This window comes from Protopterus annectens, chromosome 1.part2, assembly GCF_019279795.1.
Source record: "Protopterus annectens isolate FY-2018-M chromosome 1.part2, PAN1.0, whole genome shotgun sequence".
NCBI classification, from domain to species: Eukaryota; Metazoa; Chordata; order Ceratodontiformes; family Protopteridae; genus Protopterus; species Protopterus annectens.
This window is the reverse complement of record NC_056727.1, coordinates 290,138,349-290,157,957: the sequence shown is the minus strand read 5'-3', so window position 1 is coordinate 290,157,957 and position 19,609 is coordinate 290,138,349. Positions and strand designations below refer to the sequence as shown.

The 19,609-nt window shown below is 41.5% G+C and overlaps 1 protein-coding gene across 1 annotated transcript in view; it reads right to left on the bottom strand.

The window, feature by feature from the left end:
* KIF16B (kinesin family member 16B) overlaps positions 1 to 19,609 on the bottom strand; it is a 3,706,250-nt gene that overhangs the window by 783,467 nt on the left and 2,903,174 nt on the right. Inside the window, exon 24 of the mRNA XM_044056090.1 lies at positions 17,269 to 17,358. Coding sequence (XP_043912025.1) covers positions 17,269 to 17,358 — 90 coding nt within the window. The remainder of the gene's footprint in view (positions 1 to 17,268; positions 17,359 to 19,609) is intronic.

Sequence of the window (19,609 nt, the reverse complement as noted above, 5' to 3'; positions counted from 1 at the left end):
CTGAACAAATTTAACTCCAACTCTTCCCCTTTCTGCCCGAAGATGCATGCAGATCTACTTCACATACTTTGGTATTGCAAATTTGCTCAAAATCTATAAGGTTCATTAAGAATCAGGCTAGAGAAGGTGAGATATGGGAAAACTACTATGTAATGGGAGTTTGAAATCCTTCACATTACCAAAGACAGAATACCCAAGCAGAAATTCCACATTCTTATCACTCTTTTCATGTTAATGAAACTTTATATCACTCAAAACTGGTTAGATAAATCCAAATTAGCATGGGAGGGATACAGAAACATGGCACTCAACATCATCCCCCCATAAAATAACAAAAAAAAGTAAAAAACTTCCCTACTACCAGAATATTTGGGGTTTTCTCATTGACCACATTCTTAAGGAATAATATTTTTTGTAGATATTACAGACATTAGTTATAATAAGAAGTTATGTACTCACCATAACGTTCCATCTGATTAGGTAAACTTCATTTGTCAGCAACTTATGGGTCTTCGGATCCATATCGGATCCGAACTGGCAGTTTCCAGCAGCTAAGATCTGAGCTCCAAGCTCCTCCCCCTTACCCATAACTCCCTGCCATCCGTTCCTGACCTCAGATCGAGTTTGCCTAAAACAAAGCTTGACATCACAACCTGTCTAGGTAACCAGGTACAAACTACCGTGAAGCAGGAATATCAAAGAACATCCAAAAGGGACAGGGGGATGGAGGGAGGGACGGTTGCTGACAAATGAAGTTTACCTACTCAGATGGAACGTTATGGTGAGTACATAACTTCTTAATCTGAAGTAGTTAACTTCATTTGTGCATCGACCTATGGGACAGAGTCCCCAGCTACCTGAACCTTGGGAGGCCCTCAAGGAAGGATGTTCCGGAGCACTGCAGAGCCAAAGGATGCTCTCCCTCTGGAAACCAGATCTAACTTGTAGTGGTTTATAAAAGTATGAGATGAGGCCCACGTGGCAGCCGAGCAAATGTCATCTAACGAAACTCTAGCCCGAAAAGTAGCAGAGGTAGAAACAGACCGAGTTGAATGGGCATGGACTCCCTGAGGAGCAGGCCTGCCAGAACTCTCATAAGCCAAAAGAATACACTGAGAAACCCACCTGGACAGTGTGACTTTAGAAATAGCTTTCCCCAAACAGGATTTAGCAAAGGACACAAATAACTGATCAGACCGCCTATGACCGGCTGTCCTGTGCAGATAAAATCTCAACTGTCTGTGTACATCCAAAGAGTGTAATTTGTATTCGCCCTTATTTTGGTAGTTGGGAAAGAAGACCGGCAAATTAATAGACTGATTAATATTAGTTTCGGAAGCAATTTTGGGGAGAAAAGAGGGATTGGTCCTGAGGAAAACCCTATCCTTATGAAAATCAAGTACGGTGGTTTGGCACAAAGGGCATGAAGCTCCAAAACTCTTTTTGCCGACGTGATAGCGACAAGGAAGGCTGTTTTCCAGGATAAGAACATAAGATCTACCAAGGCAGCAGGCTCAAAGGGAGAAGCTGTTAAGGCCTGGAGCATCAACAATAAGTCCCAAGGAGGGATCACATCTTTCACCGGAGGTCTTAGTAGGAAGGTGCCTTTTAAGAAGGCCTTACATAATCTGGATGAAGTTAGAGGGCCAAGATCACATCCAACGTGGTAATGAGTGATAGCAGCCAACTGTACCTTGACTGTGGAAGAGCTAGCACCTTTATCAAACAGCCCTGACAGAAAATCCAGCACAGCTGGTAATGGAGCTGTGAAAGGATCCATGTTCTGATGTTCAGCCCAAATAGAAAAACATTTCCATTTGCTAGGATAAACCTTCCTAGTGGACGGCTTATGGGCAGCCACTAGGATCGCTTTGACCTGGGAAGAGATGCCGGGAGTCTGAACTAACAGTGGAACTGGATCAACCAAGCTGCGAGCTTGAGGTTGTCCAGGTTCTGGGTCGGTAGGCCCAGGGGGTGAGATATCAGATCCGGAAGGGGATCTAGAATCCAGGGAGGATTCACTAGATGAGACCACAGATAAAGGAACCATGCCTGACGAGGCCAGAATGGGGCAATGAGGATTATCGTGCACCCCAACCGTCTGGCTTTCTGAAGAAATTTGAGCATCAGGGGAAGGGGCGGATAAGCATAAAGAAGACCGGGAGGCCAAGCATGCACCAGAGCGTCTCTTGGGGATTCCCCGGTGGAGGAAGTAGAGAGAAGTAGGTGTTGCACTTCGTGTTTGAAGGAGAGGAGAAAAGATCCCAATAAAGTTGACCCCATTTGGAGAAGATCTGCTTCGCTACTTTGGGATTCAGAAACCACTCGTATGGGGAAAGGATGGTGTGACTCAGTCTGTCCGCTAGGATGTTGGGCCGACCTGGAATTTGTGTCGCTACGAGAAAGCGGTTGGTGGAAATCGCCCATTCCCAAACTCTCATGGCCTATCGACAAAGTGGATAGGACCTGGTTCCCCCCTGTTTACTGATGTACCAAATGATGGACATGTCCGTCTGGATCGCAATCGTCCCGACGGGAAGAAGACTCTGAAGTGCTTGCAATGCAAACAGCACAGCTCTCATCTCCAGGACATTGATATGCAGTGAGGTCTCCATTTAGGTCCACGTGCCTTGGACGGTCCTGCCGCCACAATGCCCCCCCCCACCCGAGGCACGAGGTGTCCGTGGTCACCGTGGCTAGGGGAGGGGACATAGAGAAGGGGCGCCCCTTTTTGAGGTCCAGAGACTGAAGCCACCACAAGAGGGCACTCCTGCAAACCCTGCTGAGAGGGACAGGATGGCTTAGGGGAAAGCGTAGGAAGGATCATTGGACTTGGAGAGTCCATTGCAGAATTCTCATATTCAGGCGCGCCATGGGGAGGAAATTGATGGTAGACGCCATCGAGCCTAGGGCCCTCAGGACCTGTTCCGCCGGAGGGTTCGGACAATGAAGAATGGCCTGCACATGTAGTTTTAGGGATCTCAACCGGTCCGGAGTTAAGAAAACTAAGAGCTGGTTTGTGTCTACCCTGGCTCCGATAAAATCTATGACCTGAGTCGGGAGCAGGGAGGACTTCCCAGCGTGAATTATGATCCCCAGCCGGGGAGCTAAGCGAAGGAAGAAATTCCTGGCTGTGCAGAGTAGATGCCGTGTGGGGGCGGTCAGGAGCCAGTCGTCCAGGTACGGAAAGACCTGGATTCCCTGGAGTCTCAGGTGGGCCGCTACTACCACTAACACCTTGGTGAACACCCTGGGGGCTGTGGTGAGACCAAAGGGGAGGACCCTGAACTGATAGTGACTGGCTCCTAGCTGGAAGCGGAGGAACCTCTTGGATGGTCTGTCCATTAAGATGTGGTAGTACACATCCTTGAGGTCTATGGAGCACATCCAGACGTTCTCCTGCAAGAGGGGGAGAATAGATTGAAGAGTGACCATCCGGAACTTTTCTTTGGCTATTGCCAGGTTCAGTAGGGATAAGTCGAGGATAGGCCTCAAGTCCCCCGTCTTTTTTGGCACCAACAAGAACCTGGAGTAAATGCCCGATCCGTACTGGTCTGGGGGGACGTGCTGGATCATTCCTTTTTCTAGCAGCTGCCGAATTTCTGTAGCTGCGGCCTCCCTCTGATCGGGTGGGACATCGGGGAGGAATCTGGGTCTGAGAGGGGGATGGAAAAACAGAATCTCGTAGCCTCTGGATATAATCCGAAGCACCCAGCGGTCTGTCGTGATGGACTCCCAAGCTGCTAGGTGCTTCAAGAAACGCCCCCCCGACTGCCTCTAGAGTGGAGCAGTCGGGTAACCCCTCAGGGTTGCTGCGTGGGCCGATCAGAGAAAGGTTCTCTGGACCCAGAGTTCTTCGGGCCCCCACTGCCTCTAGGGCGGCGTCCACCCTGTCCTCCCTCTGCCTCTGAAGGACGGGGAGTCCGGAGCAAAACGGGATTGCTGAGGCTTTTGGAACCACATCTTCTTCTGTCCCTTTTGGTTCTTCGAGAAGGACCTCTGGGGAGCAGAGAAGCGGACTCCGATGGCAGACAACGTCTTCCCGTCTTTCTCGCTCTGGACCAAGGTATCACGTATGGTCTTGCCTAAAAGGGCAGAACCATCAAACGGGGCATTAGCAAATGATGCCTTGAAGGGTTCTGCGAAATCACAGTGGCAGAGCCAGGCCTGTCGCCTTAGTACGACGCCCGCTCTGCTAGCTCTAGCAGCCCCTTCCATAGCATTGGACAGCAGCCGCATAGAGGTATTGGAAATCGACCTGAGAGTGGCCATTCGGGTAGAGTACACCTGTTTGTCCTCTGCCGACATGGACTCTGGGGGCGACCCAGTGTATTTTTTGATAAGATCCCGCTGGAGCCATATGACATGTGCCATGTACCTTATGGAGAAGGTCGCTGACGCAAACATCTGCTTCCCCAAATGGTCCATCGCCCGGGACTCCTTGTCAGGGGGATGAACCGAGGGACTCTCTTGGGACAGTTCCATCTTGGTGGCCGCCGCCACCAACATGGCATCTACAGGGGTTCCCTTGCTCCAATGAGACCTGTCCGAAGGCGGGCTGAGAATTCTCTCAGGTCTCTTAGGGACGGGCTCCATAGTGTCCGGCTCCTTCCAGGTCCTGGTAGTGATCAGATCTACCAGGGGGTCGACTGGAGGGGACACCCAAGAGGTAGATGGGCCTGCTTCAAACGCCTCCAGGAACACGGACTCGTCTGAGGTAGGCTTTGGGGAAGACCACCCCCCCCCCCGATCCTGAGCATCTCCACGATGTCTCCAAATGAGATGTCTTCGGGGGGTGATCTTGGGGAGCCTTCCCCTTCCTCCAAGTCCGTGTCCTCAGTCAAGGACTTGGGGGAGTCCAAGTGCCTCCTCTTGCACTTGCGCTTGTGAGAGACTTCCTCAGGGGGGCTGTCTGAGGAGGCCTCACCAGCCACATCTTGTTCCAACAAGGGAACTATCTGGGACGTCTGAGCAGGCTGTACCTAGGGCCGGGTGACGGAAGTCGGGCCCATCTGCGAGGGAGTGCAGGGTGGAGCCGTAGCTAAAGCCGGGGGCCTGGATTCCATCGACAGAACCCTCTCTACCACGTCGAATGCCGAAGGAGAGGCGCTCCCCCTAGGATTCGAGAGCCGACTCTCCCTCGGATCCAACGGGCAGATCGGGGCAGGAGCTGAAGCCATCGGATCCGAAGGGCCAGTATGCTCCCACCTAGTCGGAGCCGAAGGCACACTGACCACCTTGGATCCAAAGCTCAGCTCTCGGCTCCGAAAGCTAGGATCCATAGAAAAGGGACCCGACAGACTAGAGGGTACTGTCGGCGCCGAAGACCCCGAACGTGGAAAGCGGGTCAGGGAAGGAGCTATTGGGGCAAAAAAGGGGGTCGAGCTCCCCCCGGAGGGGGGGAGGCAGGAGCACTCCCATCTGCAGCTGGGCCTGGAGGAACCTTCTCATCATCCAGTCCAAGTCTGCATCCGTCAGGCTTCTGGTTGACCTGGAAGAAGCCACCGAGGTGGGACGGGAGTGCCGCCTCGACCTCGAGGGAGATCGGGTCTCCTCCTCCTCCGGTCCTGGCGAAAAGCAGGGAGAACGGATCCGAGAAGGAGAAGGCCCGGCCATCCCAGGGGGAGAGACCTGCTTGGCAGGTGGGGCCAACGCAGAGGCCTCCGCCCACCGCTTGTGTTTCTTCCGGCGCTTCTCCCTCCTGGCTTCCCTATCCTCCTGGCCCGAAGAGGGAGGTTGAGTCCTGGCCAGGGGAAGGGAAGGGTCCGTGGATGCTGCCGCAGCAGCGGCAGGGACCACGGAAGGGCCGGAGGATGGAGCAGAATCCGGGGGCAGGAGTCCCGCCAGGATCAGCTTCGACCTCTGGTCCCCGAAAGCCCTGGGGTTGAATGCTGCACAAATAGTACAGCCAGAAGAAAAGTGTTCAACCCCAAGGCATAAAACGCACCGAGTGTGGCCATCAGCCGGGGAAAGCTTATGGCCACACACTGTACATTTAGAAAAGAATGCCTTGGAGGCCTCAGACATTTTAACTAAACACAAGCACTAGGCCCCAAGACTACACCCACAACACACCCTAACACTCTAGAAAAAAAAACAAGGGGGAGGGAACGCAAAACCCAAGGGAACACTCTAAACTAAAACTAAACTAGTTCCACACTCAAAAAATCATCCAATTTAAGAAAAAAGAAAGGGTTTTCCTCACAGAATAAACACTGGAAACTCGAACGCTCAAGATCAAGTTGCTGTTCAAACCGCGGCAAACTAGATCAGGAAGGGATGGCAGGGAGTTATGGGTAAGGGGGAGGAGCTTGGAGCTCGGATCTTAGCTGCTGGAAACTGCCGGTTCGGATCCGATATGGATCCGAAGACCCATAGGTTGCTGACAAATGAAGTTAACTACTTCAGATTAATCATTACCTTCTGGCCCCTGAACTTGTAATAAAATAAGCAGGGTAACTTCCGCAGTTTCGTACTGACTGTATAGAACATACGAAACAGTAAACTCCCTGCTCTATGAGATTTCTCATCGTAGCAATTGTAAATATTGCATATAGTTGTGGGTTAGCTAAAGGTCATAAATCTTTATATCACGTCATACCACTATTTTTTTTAATCCAAAGCTATCAACAGTACTGATGCTTATGTGCCATTTCCTTGTTTATTGTAACTTTGCTGGTAAATTATCTATATGGTCTTAGGCCCAATATGGTTGTATTCTTTGTTTGTATGTACCCACTTTGTACATTGGACTGTTGTAAATTTGTTGGCGAATTATCTCTGAAATAAATAAAGCAGATTTCTGGAAAAAAAAAGCAATCTCTGGTGGATTCTAGGAACAGTGGTGTAGGGGTGTGTAGCCCAAACAAGGGAAATGGTGGGGACAAGGCTGAGCTGCTGCTGAGGCAGGGCAAAATACTCCATGTCCCCACAGCATGCCTGACCCTTGGGCATGTTCTACTTAACACAGTGGGTGGGAGAGAAGCAGGTGGGTTCTGAAAGTAACCTTCCCCAGTGAAAGGTGAAAGAGAGACCCCCACCTCTGGACACCTTAGTGTCCATGACCAGCCCTAGATGAATCAGGCAGCTGAGGGTGTTAAGAAGGGCTAGAAGACACAGAATGTTGGTAGCAGGCCATAGGATGATGATGCATGCAAACGCTTTTTATGCAAAAAACAAAGGTTGCATCACCCCTTTAGACATGATCTTTAAGTATGCCTGTGGATATATGTCCATGAAAGAAAAAAAGAAAAGAATGACAGAAAAGTAAACCTGTGAAAATGTCCCTCAGTAAGGCAGTGCTGCCAGCTGTATGGCATAGAAGGATGATGTCCTGACTGCAACCAAGAAGATGCAGACCTGACTAGTGGTCCTCGTTCTGAAAGAACTAGCCAGGGAGGGGATGAGCAGCTGTCACTGGCTTGTCAATCTCAGAAGGATACAGGCTGTCTGACGTGTTGTCTTATTGAAGACCATTGGAGGCTGGCCATCATAGTGGGTTTCACAAGCAGCAAACAAGCTAGATGTGGATGTCTGTCAAGCACAACATATTCTGTATCAGGATCAAGGTGTGTGTAGATTTGCACATGCTCTGAAGGTTAGTTCTGTTAGACCCAATCAGAAGCAGCTAGTAAGGTAAGGATAAATATACTACCTCATCTTCAAAGAGAGAACTTGGTAGTTCCTCAGCCTGTGGACAATTAAGGTCCTCTCTTAAATGCAGATGGCCCTGTTCCTAAGACAATGCTCTGTAGATGCCACCAAGTTTGAAAGTTTCATAATACCGACATTCAGGCCCTGAGATAATTAAGAAATGCAGACTCCTCACAGCATAAATTGTACTTTCAGACCCCCGCCTTGAAACTTAAGGATTTAAACTGCATAAAATTCTTATCATTTCTAACACTTACTGGGAAACAAGTCCATAAATAAGAGATGATCTGGGAAACAAATATGTCCTTCTTTATTGACATTATCATATTAGTGAGAACAGTAGAACAACAGTTTCTAGTGTTTTCTTTCACATCAAAATGCAGTGTAGCTCTTAATGCTGCATGCCAAATTGTTTTATTTGCTAAACACAGCTTGCCCCTAACTATGCAAATATTAAGACAAGAAAGGTTCTTTTAACCAGTGACTATAAACAACTAAGTGAAACTAGTTTTTTTTTAAACTTTCTCTGAAAAATGTTAAGTTAATTTTGGGTAAATTAGAAGCACAGAATATGCTATTGTATTCAATAACAATAACAGACTTATACAAATTAGTTAAAAAGGCAAAGTACGATAAACCTACTTGTTTTAGTGCTCATTACTAGATTTGCAAGGCATTTTCCTTGAAAGAGGGGATATTACTAAATGTAGCACTTGAATATGTAATCATCTGAACAATGTCCAGAACTATATTATTGAAAAAGAACCATGAAACAAATAAAATGGATTGAGCTTCCCAACTAGTTAACATACTCACAGCTTATTACTGCACACAATCTTATACATGCACCAGAAAAATACCCAACACTAAAAGATACCCTGCAGCACTACTCTTCAGGCAGAGACTTTCCCTCACCCAATGGGCTCTTAATAATCACAGCAAGGTCTAATAACTCAGCAGATGACTCACAATACAAACATTACGTATCTAAACTGTGGAACACCATCACAACATAACTAAAACTGACCATAAAACATTGCACATTCAAGCTCTTACTAAAACAACACAAAAATGCACATGTATTTATGCACATGCTCCTCACACAGGTAACTCCATTTTCCTTTGTCAGCTCATACCCTCATTCCTTTATAACCTCTATCCTTTTCTACACAACAAACCTTTCTACCACTCCTCCTCACTTTCTTCCTGCCTTAATCCCTTCTGTTTTCTGATTTTCCCACTTTGTCTATCTCTTTCAGATACTCTACACTACTCTATTATAATCAGGTTCTGTGAGAGTATTATCCTGCTCTTCTATCTTTAGCTAATATCTACCTTGTATTATTTACTCCTAACATCTATATTGTAACCCTCACTGCACGTCTTACAAGTCATATCTAATGTGTGCTAATCACATATATTGTACAAGAACTGTTTGCATACAAAACATTTTATATTTGGAATTTACTATCATGCATAATGTTTCCAAAGAAGAACTACTTGTTTTATATTTGTATAGTGTCACTACAGATCAATTACCTGTTTGCATCTAGATGTCTTAAGAATTATCTATGTAAACTATCTTCATAAAAAATGTTTTACAATTAGCATCTTAAATGTATCTGCTGGAACTTTTTTCCTGAAGCCTCCACTGAAAATGGGCTTTTTCCAGTTGGACTTTCCCAGTCAACAAATCCATCCATAACCCTTTTTCCCATTTTGCACATGGGGTTGGGGTATCACTTTAACAGTGAATCATCTAGAGCCAAGGTTCACACTGCCATGTGGATAGCCTTCTGCGGTTATTCTTTTCATATACATTCACATTTCTGGCCACTTAAAGTACCCAGTCCACCTACTGCATGTCTTTCTAATGGGGTAGGAAGCTGAAGCACCTAGAGAAAACACATGTGAACACAGGAGGACATGCAGACTCCACAAAGAAAGCATACCAGCAGAGAACCGAACTGGGGAACCTCTTGCTGTGAGGTAACAACATTATCCGCTGTGCAACTATGCAGCATTTTCCTAGTCAACAAAGACAAATAAATTAGTACTGGCTGATCCAAATTATAATTACCGAAAAGCATCACTTTACATTTAAAGACTAAAGCGGACTCCTAGACTTTTACCACACAAATTTATACTGTATAAGTAGAAGTTTAAATTATAAATCTCACCGGTAGATGTTACTACAACTCCAAACTTGCAATCATCAGTATATTTTGTTAACTGATAAAGCGATACCTTAACAAAGGGGAGAAAATTTAATTAAATAAAATGGGGACAAGATATAGCCCTGGGAGATACTGAATTCTACCAGTTTCCAACAAAAAGATCACCCCTAAGCAAAACCTTTTAACACCCGATCGTTAAATAGACTAATAACTGGAAATACCATGTAAGGATTATTACTGTGACTGTTAAAACTAGATATTATACAGCTGTGAATCACAAAGTCATAGAAACTTCAAGGAAGCTTTGGGCTATGTGGCCATTTACTCCCTGCCAGTACCATTTATTTTCAAGGAGCAATATGCATTAATGCCAGGGGTGAATTTGTGAACACCGATCCAATTTTCTAACTCCTTTTAAAATGAAGATAGTGTGTAGCATTGCTTAATCTAGAGTGGAAGTTTGTTCTACAGAAGGGATAGTCATTGCATGACTAATGCACCTCTTCACCATGGTTTGTTTATTAGCTGAAGCAAGTTCATATCTCTATTCCCAATGTTTGCTGTAATGCTTGATTTGTACAGCTATAAGAGGTCTTGGACAGACGGGATACATAATGGCCTAAAAGCAAGGTGCTGATCACCCCTAAAGAGCATAGGACACTGACTATAGGGAAAGAATCAAACACATTTGCTAAGTTCAAGTACAATAACAGAATAATAGCAAGTGCATTACTTACTGGCATACTCAAGAGGATGTAAAAATAAATCAGGCTAGTCATGCTTATATCAACCAGGAATAAAGCCTGCAGATCTGTATCAGGGACAGCACTACAAGTACTGGCATTTCTGATTAAACTTATTAAACAGTTCTCAAACATATGCACATGAATCGAATAAGGCTGATAGGTCTATAAGTTATAACACTTCCTGAGTCCTATCATCATGGACTGCACATGAAAACATATGCTTCCAGCCTTTAAAAACATATCCATTTGACTGCAATTCACTGAAAACTGTAAAGAAAGGCTTTATTAGAATGCCCTGTAATGTTTTAATCAAAAAGCCATGTATGCTGTCTGGACCCAATGAACCAGATTTCTTAACATTTAGAAGAACCTACTTAATACACCTTACCTATGACAGACAAACAGCATTTGTTGTATCAACACAATGAGAAAGATTTAAATGTTTCAAACTTTCAGAGGTACTTAAGAAATATTCATTAAAAATCAATAGCATTTACTTAGGAGAGATAAAGCAGTTATCAAGGATCTAACTGTACGGACAGCCTGAAATTAGAAGATAATGTATTCATAAGCAGGAATCCTTGCTGTCCACCCTTTTAACTAATAACTTTAGACTCAAAAGTTGACTCTGCATGATTAGTAGCCATTTTAACTTGTCTTGAAAGGGAACTCTTCTGTAAATTCTGTCTCTCTCTCTATTATTCTTTAACATTCAGCTTAAATACTCAACAGGAGAGCACTCCCTGCAAATGGATACTGCTTCTGTTTACAACTGTTTACTAATGAGACAACACACAGTTTTAAGGTGTCCCGACCACAAAAAGTCATAACCAGAGCACTAATTATGTGCCATTCAGTTGTTCTAACACTGATTTTTTTTTTTAGAATATCGAATTGACTATAATCATATACAATAATCTTAGTGGAGTAATAATTAATGGAAGGGATAAACTCAACTGTGAAATAACCTGATGTAATTAGTGTTCAACAGTCAGTACTTATAGAAGTAGTCCTGGAACATTTATCAATATCAAATGTAAAATTTAACTGGGTCTGGCAAGAATCCTAACCTACAGGAAAAAAAATTCTATATTATTGATCTCTAAATGTACAGGTCTTGGTGAGACCCATTAAATAATTTATGCCAGTCACTTCTTCTACACCTGAAGTCTGCAACTACTGTACCTCTCACCCTCTTAGTGCAAGAAATCTGGACACAGCTTAAATAATAGGGAGACAAGGCCCAAAAATAGGAACACATTTTAAATATTGCTTTTATGCACTTAGAAAGTTGATAAAATAATATTTGAGTTAGCATGCATTTTCGGAAGGACATGACGTCTGAAACAGAAATGTATGTCATTAAGCAGTGACTATAATCCTTAGTGATTTGTCAGAAAACCACAGATTTTATAAGGAACAGACCAAAAATATTAGGCAAAAATCTAAGCATTTTGTGAAACTCTGGAAAGTTGAGAGGTACGGCAACCATGTTAATAGCTCAAGCATTAACTATATTCATTATGGATGAAAGAAAACATTTATGTTTCCATGCATTAATATTTAGACTTCTACAACAGACAACAAGGCACAGACTACATGTATTTCATATTTTATACAAGCCTGAATCCAAAATACCAAACAAATCCAAAAATAGTAGGACAAAACCATTCTTCATGTCTGCAATAATGATATCCTGAATGATCAGGAGGGCACAAAGGAGAAAAACATAAAAAAATAATAAGACTCATAAGACAGAAAGAGACAAGAAAATAGTAGGACGGCTTGTTTCTTCAAATGACAGACAACGGTAGCATCTCGTGCAAACATGAAAACATAAGCAAAGAAATGCATGGTGAACTGATGCCAACTGTTGGTGAAGATTACAGTCACTGACTCAGAATAACTCAAAACAAGATCCACTTAGTATACTTGGAAAGAGAGAACAACATAAGCAGTGGGAAAAATAAATAGCCAAGTGTTGTAATAATGTCCAAAGGATATATGCTTCAAATCTGCAAGGTATATGTGTCAAGGTGCAATTATTATACTACTTCACAAATAAAAGCTTTAGATTTCTTGTCAAGAATAACATCTGATAGGCTGCATTAAAATAATTAACATTGTAGTCTATATACTGGATGAAGGCTAAGGTTGAACTCAATCTACTCCACATGTAGCCTATGTTCAGGAAAGGGTTAGAGTTGCAAGAACAGAGTTCTTGCAGGATTGCTTCCCTTAACACAGTATTGGTGGGAGTACTGTTATTTGCTTTACTTAGTAATGACAAACTCTAACAAAGTGTGGACTATCTACACTTAGAAGTGAGAGAGAACTACCAGATGGCTTACAGCAGAACACAACACTGCATCCACACATTTGTGACATCATTAGATGTTGAAGGTCCAGGACTACTGCACACTGGCAGAGTAAATGACAACTACATGCCATGGTTATTAATACCAGATCAATGAATCTAATAGTAAAAATAAATAGCAATAATATACAAAAATGACATATTTAAGTAACATCTTTCAATATTATGGAATAAGCTTTTCCTAGTCAGACATTAACTCCTTTCAAAAAGCAATTGATTTATAGATGGGAAGTTGAAAATATCAGCACGGGATTACAGGAATCAATCTGCTTTAAAGCTAATACATGGTAAACGTAATCAAAACTTTGAACATATGATTCATCATGGCACCTGATCGCAAAGCACTTCTGGTACAATAGACTCCATCAAGGCCCACAGAGGCAGAAATGCAGTCAAATGTTGACATATAAATATATATTTCCCTTGGAGAAGAAAAACTGACTTGACACACTGAGTGGATATTTATTTCAGTTTGATAACCAAGGAAGTGGACTGGTCAACAGACCCTTTTCAGCCACAACCATGCAACTCAACTTCTCACTGCAAAAATTCTTTAATGAGGACAAAGACCCAAAATAAAAAAAAAGAATTTAAATAATGTTTTTTATTAACTTGTACAGTTGCTACAATAATAGGTTTTGTGATCATTTTCTGAAGGATAGGAAGTCTGAAACTCAAATGTGTGTCATTATCTCATGACTGCAATCCTCAATAAATTGTTGGAAAAACAAATTTTATGAAGAGCAGATCAAAAATGGCAGGCAAATATCTAGACATTCAGCAAAAATCTGGAGAGTTGTACTGCAAAGATCCAGACACCATGGTGTAAGACACAAAACAGAAAATTATACACAGACTAAAGAATACACATAGTTGTACACAGTAAAGTAAAAAAGTAGAGACAATATTTGTACGTTACTTATAATTATAAATATAAGTGATATTACTTTTGAAAATGAAAACAGACACCAATGGAGGTGAAATAAATAAGTCTAAATGCTGATAATGGAAACAACAGCTAGGTTTAGTCAGTACACAAACACACACATCACATGGCGTTTTCATCCACCGGACTTTATCAGATGTAACAAATTTTATCTATGCTGTACCAAACCTTCCCCCTACAATTAATTAATCAATTAATGTTTAGTTAATGCATTTAAAGTGGTGACACACACAAACCCTTTTGTATTCAATAGTAAATACACCATCTACCTAAAAGTTTTACTATGAATACAAAACAAATACATAAAAACTTTTTACTGAAACCTATTTGTACTCATGTACATTCAGTAATATTACTAAATTAATACAGGAATAAAATTCATGTATTTAGAATATTCATACATGCTCAAAAATGTTATAATAAAAAACAGTTAAAAAAGCAGTTGTATACTATATGTATTAAAAATATTAAAATTACAAGTGATATTACTTACATAGGTTCAGACATTAGTACTAGGCTAACTGTCCTTGTGGGTCATTTTAAGCCTAGCCATTTACTCCATGTGAGAATCAAACCCTGCACGTTGTGTTTGTAAGGTAAATACTTTAACCACTATGCCAACCTCCCAATCAGTACGTACAATTAAGACAGATATGCAACCAGTGGTCATCTGTTAAAAGAATACCTTTAAAAGAAAGATGTGACTACCATGCTATGCCTTCTAGAGTATGTACCTTAATCTACAGGGATGAAGAAAACAGTACTGTAAGAAAGAATGAGAAAGTCATTGTGTCATGCATGCCCTGGAAAGTGGGCCATCAAGCATACAGAAAAGCACTTTCAGTGGGTAGGTAAAATCTCAGATAGATTATTTAAAATCATGTGAGGTCTGAACTTTACTACAGACTGCGTAGTCAACTGTTACAGCATGTCAGCATTTAGCAAACATGGGTCATAGCCATGCAAAACAAAACAGCTTAATTAAAAATGTACAAAAGCATCAAGTAACAAAGATATGTTGATTTCAGTGCTGACATATCACTGAGTTGCAAAGACTTCAATCTTATCCTAGGGAAAACAAGTCACAGTACTGTACCAGAGTCATAGGAAACCACTGCATCAGGAAAAATAAATGTGTCGATTTCTGATCACAAACGCATTTAATTAACTGAATCTGAGAATTATGAAGCCTATGCTAAAATATATGTAGCCTTAATATAACTGCTCACACACGTCAATGCAAAAGTTAATGCCACATGTTTTTTTTAATTTCAGAAAACTGTGAACAGCTTGGGATGACCTGTTTTCAGTATTGCAGCACAACAAAATTCTTCCATTACTACAAAAGCTACAGTCTTGACCTTGCAAAAATTAAACATGGTTTTGATCAATATATGTACCGAAATAAGTGTTGAACAAAGCCAGTTCATGTTATCTTGGTAAGCCTAAGTACAGCTGAAACTGGTTTATAAAATCATAACTTCTTGTGAGGAACCAACTTTTCCATCATGATATTCTTGGCAACCTGCTCATGCTGCTTAAGAAACCTATTTACCAAAGTAAAAGTGGTTTCCCGGAATAAATGATCAAGAACTGCAGAGCCGAAGTTATTTCTTTTTCCTTGCACCGTGATGGATGCTTTGTGAGAGTCATCTCAACAACACGCTCTAAAGTTGATATAAAAATATTTACCTTTCACTACTATCAGCAGCTTACAAATGCAGAAACAAATGGACTAATATCTTAGATCTCTAACTATATCAACATGACTTATCTTTCATAGACAGAGAGAGATTAATTTATCAGCTGCATCGACATTATGGATGAATACAAACAAAATAAAAAATGTCCATTCTAAACAAACACCATTTTTTACAAGCTTTCTGTAGCATGTGCAGCACTGCAAGTCTTATGAAAATGTTTAAGGACAAGTAAAAAGTACAATAGAATAAAACAAAGAAAAGTAGTGCCTTCACACAGCGCCTAGTTCAATAAAGTACAACAGCTATAATGTTTAGTGCTAATTTTAACCCAAGGCAGAAGGATGCAACTGTTCTTGCCACAGACAGTAAACATTTCTGCAGTAGTAATTTGTTCAGAGATTTCTTCATCTGCATCATAATTTATTAGTAAAATATATTTGCAAAAGGGAATGAGCTTTAGTCAAAATGAAGAAAGGTTGTGCAAGTAGAAACTGTTTAAAAAAAAATTCTGCAGCCAATACATGTACCTTCGTATGAACTACAGAAGGAAACAGTTCTGGGTGCACTGTGGGTGCTGAAAAAACGTCAAAGATGGAAGCAATACCAGTTTCATGAACTTTAATCATTCCCTGGCTCAGTATCAGGGTCCATTATGATCACAGTATTATAAACCCAAACTATTTTGAGAAATGAAATCAGGATACTATGCAACCCATTCTGGTCACACACATGCTAAATTTTCACTACAAATTCAGAGTATTTGTCTGCAGTACAGTCAAAGCGCAGAAGTGTCTGTGATTAAACAACCTGATATCACTACTGACTACAACATATTCTTACAGTGTCAATTAGACTGCTTTAAGATATTCTAAAACAAACTGAGTGAGCATATATGCTGCAATCTCACAATGGCTCTGTGATTTATATAAATAATTAAGATACTACACTACACTACATTTTAAATCAGGCATATTTGTATGTTTAGGTACATGTGCATGCGCACGTGTGTGTGTCTGTGTGTGTACACACACACACACACACACACATTTTCTGTGCATATGCTTGTGTGTGTGTGTGTGTGTGTGTGCAAATGAGCTGCATGTACACAATGAGTCAAACAATATATGCATCTTCCTTCATCCACTGACAATCCTTCTGGTAAGTTCTAGAATGAGCTGAAGACATACAGGAGGAAAATGAAGGTTGAGAGGTATGGGGCCAGACCCAGTAAAAATGCATTAATCGATTCAGAAGTAGTGCTTGCTTTTAACAGATCAAGTAGCTCTTCATAGATTTCTAAAATAAGTTCATTCAGAACAGCCTGCAAGTTATCATTCTGTGATCAGTGCTCTACCCTGGAAACTAAATTTAAATAAAATAAAATAAAAAAAAACACGTTTTCATTGATGTTTTTATGCCTAAATCAAACTTCTTCACACACTATTTTATGGCACACAACGTGTTACAGAGACCTTTAAACTTTAAAATAAAATAGTAAGTACAGCTGAAATACGGACACTTGGCTCCACCATGAGCCTGTGTAATAGACATGCAATAGCAAAATATCATATAGCAGTGCCTTGCTACATTATAACATGCAAAAGGTCATCTGATATGCAAGATATTATTGCAAGCTACAACTACATAAATGCATTTAATGACTTACCTCAGGATACTTCAGCTTCAAAGTTTTGTGCATTTCCAGAAAACGACTGTATCGTCTAAACAGAGACCATGTTTCATCAAGAACAGTTATCTAGAAAAAAAAAATATATATAGATATATATATATATATATATATACACACACACACACACACACACACACACACACACACATTTACTACATTAGATGAATTACAGAAAACACATTTCTCAGCAAAAGAATGCCGTTTAAACCCATTAAACTGAAGCCATGCAACTCCATTCAAATTAAAAGTTCATATGTGAGCTCATTATTTATTTTCATCACTTGCATAATCCTACTAAAATATAAGCACTGCAAAATGTAAACATGGCATGAATAGTTAATTACATTTTGCAAAAAAGACAATAAAGCCAACCTGCTGTGCAATACAATCTAATCCAACTTCGTATTAAATCAGAGGTCAGTGATTGCAAAAAAAAAAATGGAAACAAGTCAAATGGCTTCTCAGGGTTTCAGCCTTCATGACTATGTAGTAAATGCATAATACCCCTGAACACAATGCAGTGCATTACCACTTAAAGTTAAAGAAGGTGAAATAACAGCCCAGCATCTCAGAATCACATACACATTTTCCCTCTGTCTACTAAAACATCTAACCGCATGGCACCCTAAATATTTTATTATCCAGGTTAGTCCTACTCTCAGCAAAGCTCCTTTACAAAGTGGACCAGTTCAGAAAAGCTCTGATGACATGAAACATAGTACAGAAGAAACATAAAAGAAAACCATTTAATAGACTAACACGTGTGGTGGCAAGACCATGACAATAATAATAATTACAAACTAAATAGCCAACATAAGGTAGGCCATAAAGTAGAAAGATCCTTCAAACATTTGAGGCTAGGATACAGTGCACAAAATTAATACCAGGACAATAAGCTTAATGATGCAACAAATCCCTACGGGAGTGGCTAGTAATATCTATGGATTTCCCAGTCAGTTTGTGGTACAGCCTCAGACCCTCAAATGACTAAGTGCCAAAGATGTTGAGAACAGCTGTGGTCATCCCACTTCACACAAAAGTCGACTCCTCACCCATCCTGGTAACTACAGACTGATAAGTCTATACAGTGTTATTGCACTGGCAGTCTACAATCCCTAAACTCAAAAAGAGCTTGGGCTTGTAAAAGGTAGACACTGCCTCCTAATCTTAGCTTTGAAAAAGTCACTGAAGCAATGGATGAAGGCAAACCTGTGCACATAACCTACTTTGACCTGACAGAGGTCTCAAACCATCCTACATTTTGATATTATTGATAAACTAATCAATGTAACTATAAACCTTTATGTAACCCACTGGAAAGCCAAATGTCTCATTATTATGACCCAATCTATCAATATAGGGAGCATGCCGTCAGTTAAAAGCCTCACTAGCAGTAAGGTTTCCCAGAGTTCTCTACTGGGACAACTATTGCTTGACATTTATTTTTCTGATGTCAAAGCTGATTCTCTGGTTATGTGATTGACCAAGATTGCAAACTTGGAGCTGTCTTAAATCACAAGTACACTCCCAGAGCTGCTAAGAAGCCCCACTAACAAAAACAAAGACAGTGCAATGACCATATCCTAAACCTAAATGCAAAGAAATGTAGTTTTGTGTCCTTTTAGAAATGTCAATGCCCATGCATCTACCACCCACCCTTAAAACAGACAAAGTCATTAGGGACCTTGACACTTTTCTCAACAATGAACTCGCCTTTGACCATCATGTACCTACTCTGTTGCCAGGGAGTCCTTTTACTTAACCAAGCTGATCATCAGGGCTGTATCTTCTAGGTTGAAGGAAGTTATTATCCCTCTGTCCCTCTCTACTCCTCATTTATCAGACCCATAGCAGAATATAATACCCCTTTTGGTTGGTATCTGTCCAGACACATGACAACCTGAAAAACCCTAGTGATTCATCACAAAGGAAATCAGTGGTATGACATCCACATGCTATGCAGGCTGCCTTAAAGAGCTAGCTTTCTCCTCAGTTTCTCAGACCTTTAAGGGATGGCCTCTGACTTGTCTGCAAAGCCTCTCTCTACTCCTCATTTATCAGACCCATAGCAGAATATAATACCCCTTTTGGATGGTATCTGTCCAGACACATGACAACCTGAAAAACCCTAGTGATTCATCACAAAGGAAATCAGTGGTATGACATCCACATGCTATGCAGGCTGCCTTAAAGAGCTAGCTTTCTCCTCAGTTTCTCAGACCTTTAAGGGATGGCCTCTGACTTGTCTGCAAAGCCTCAGTTTACTTAGTCTTGTGTGATCTCCTACACATTTACAAAATTAATACTCACTTGAAAG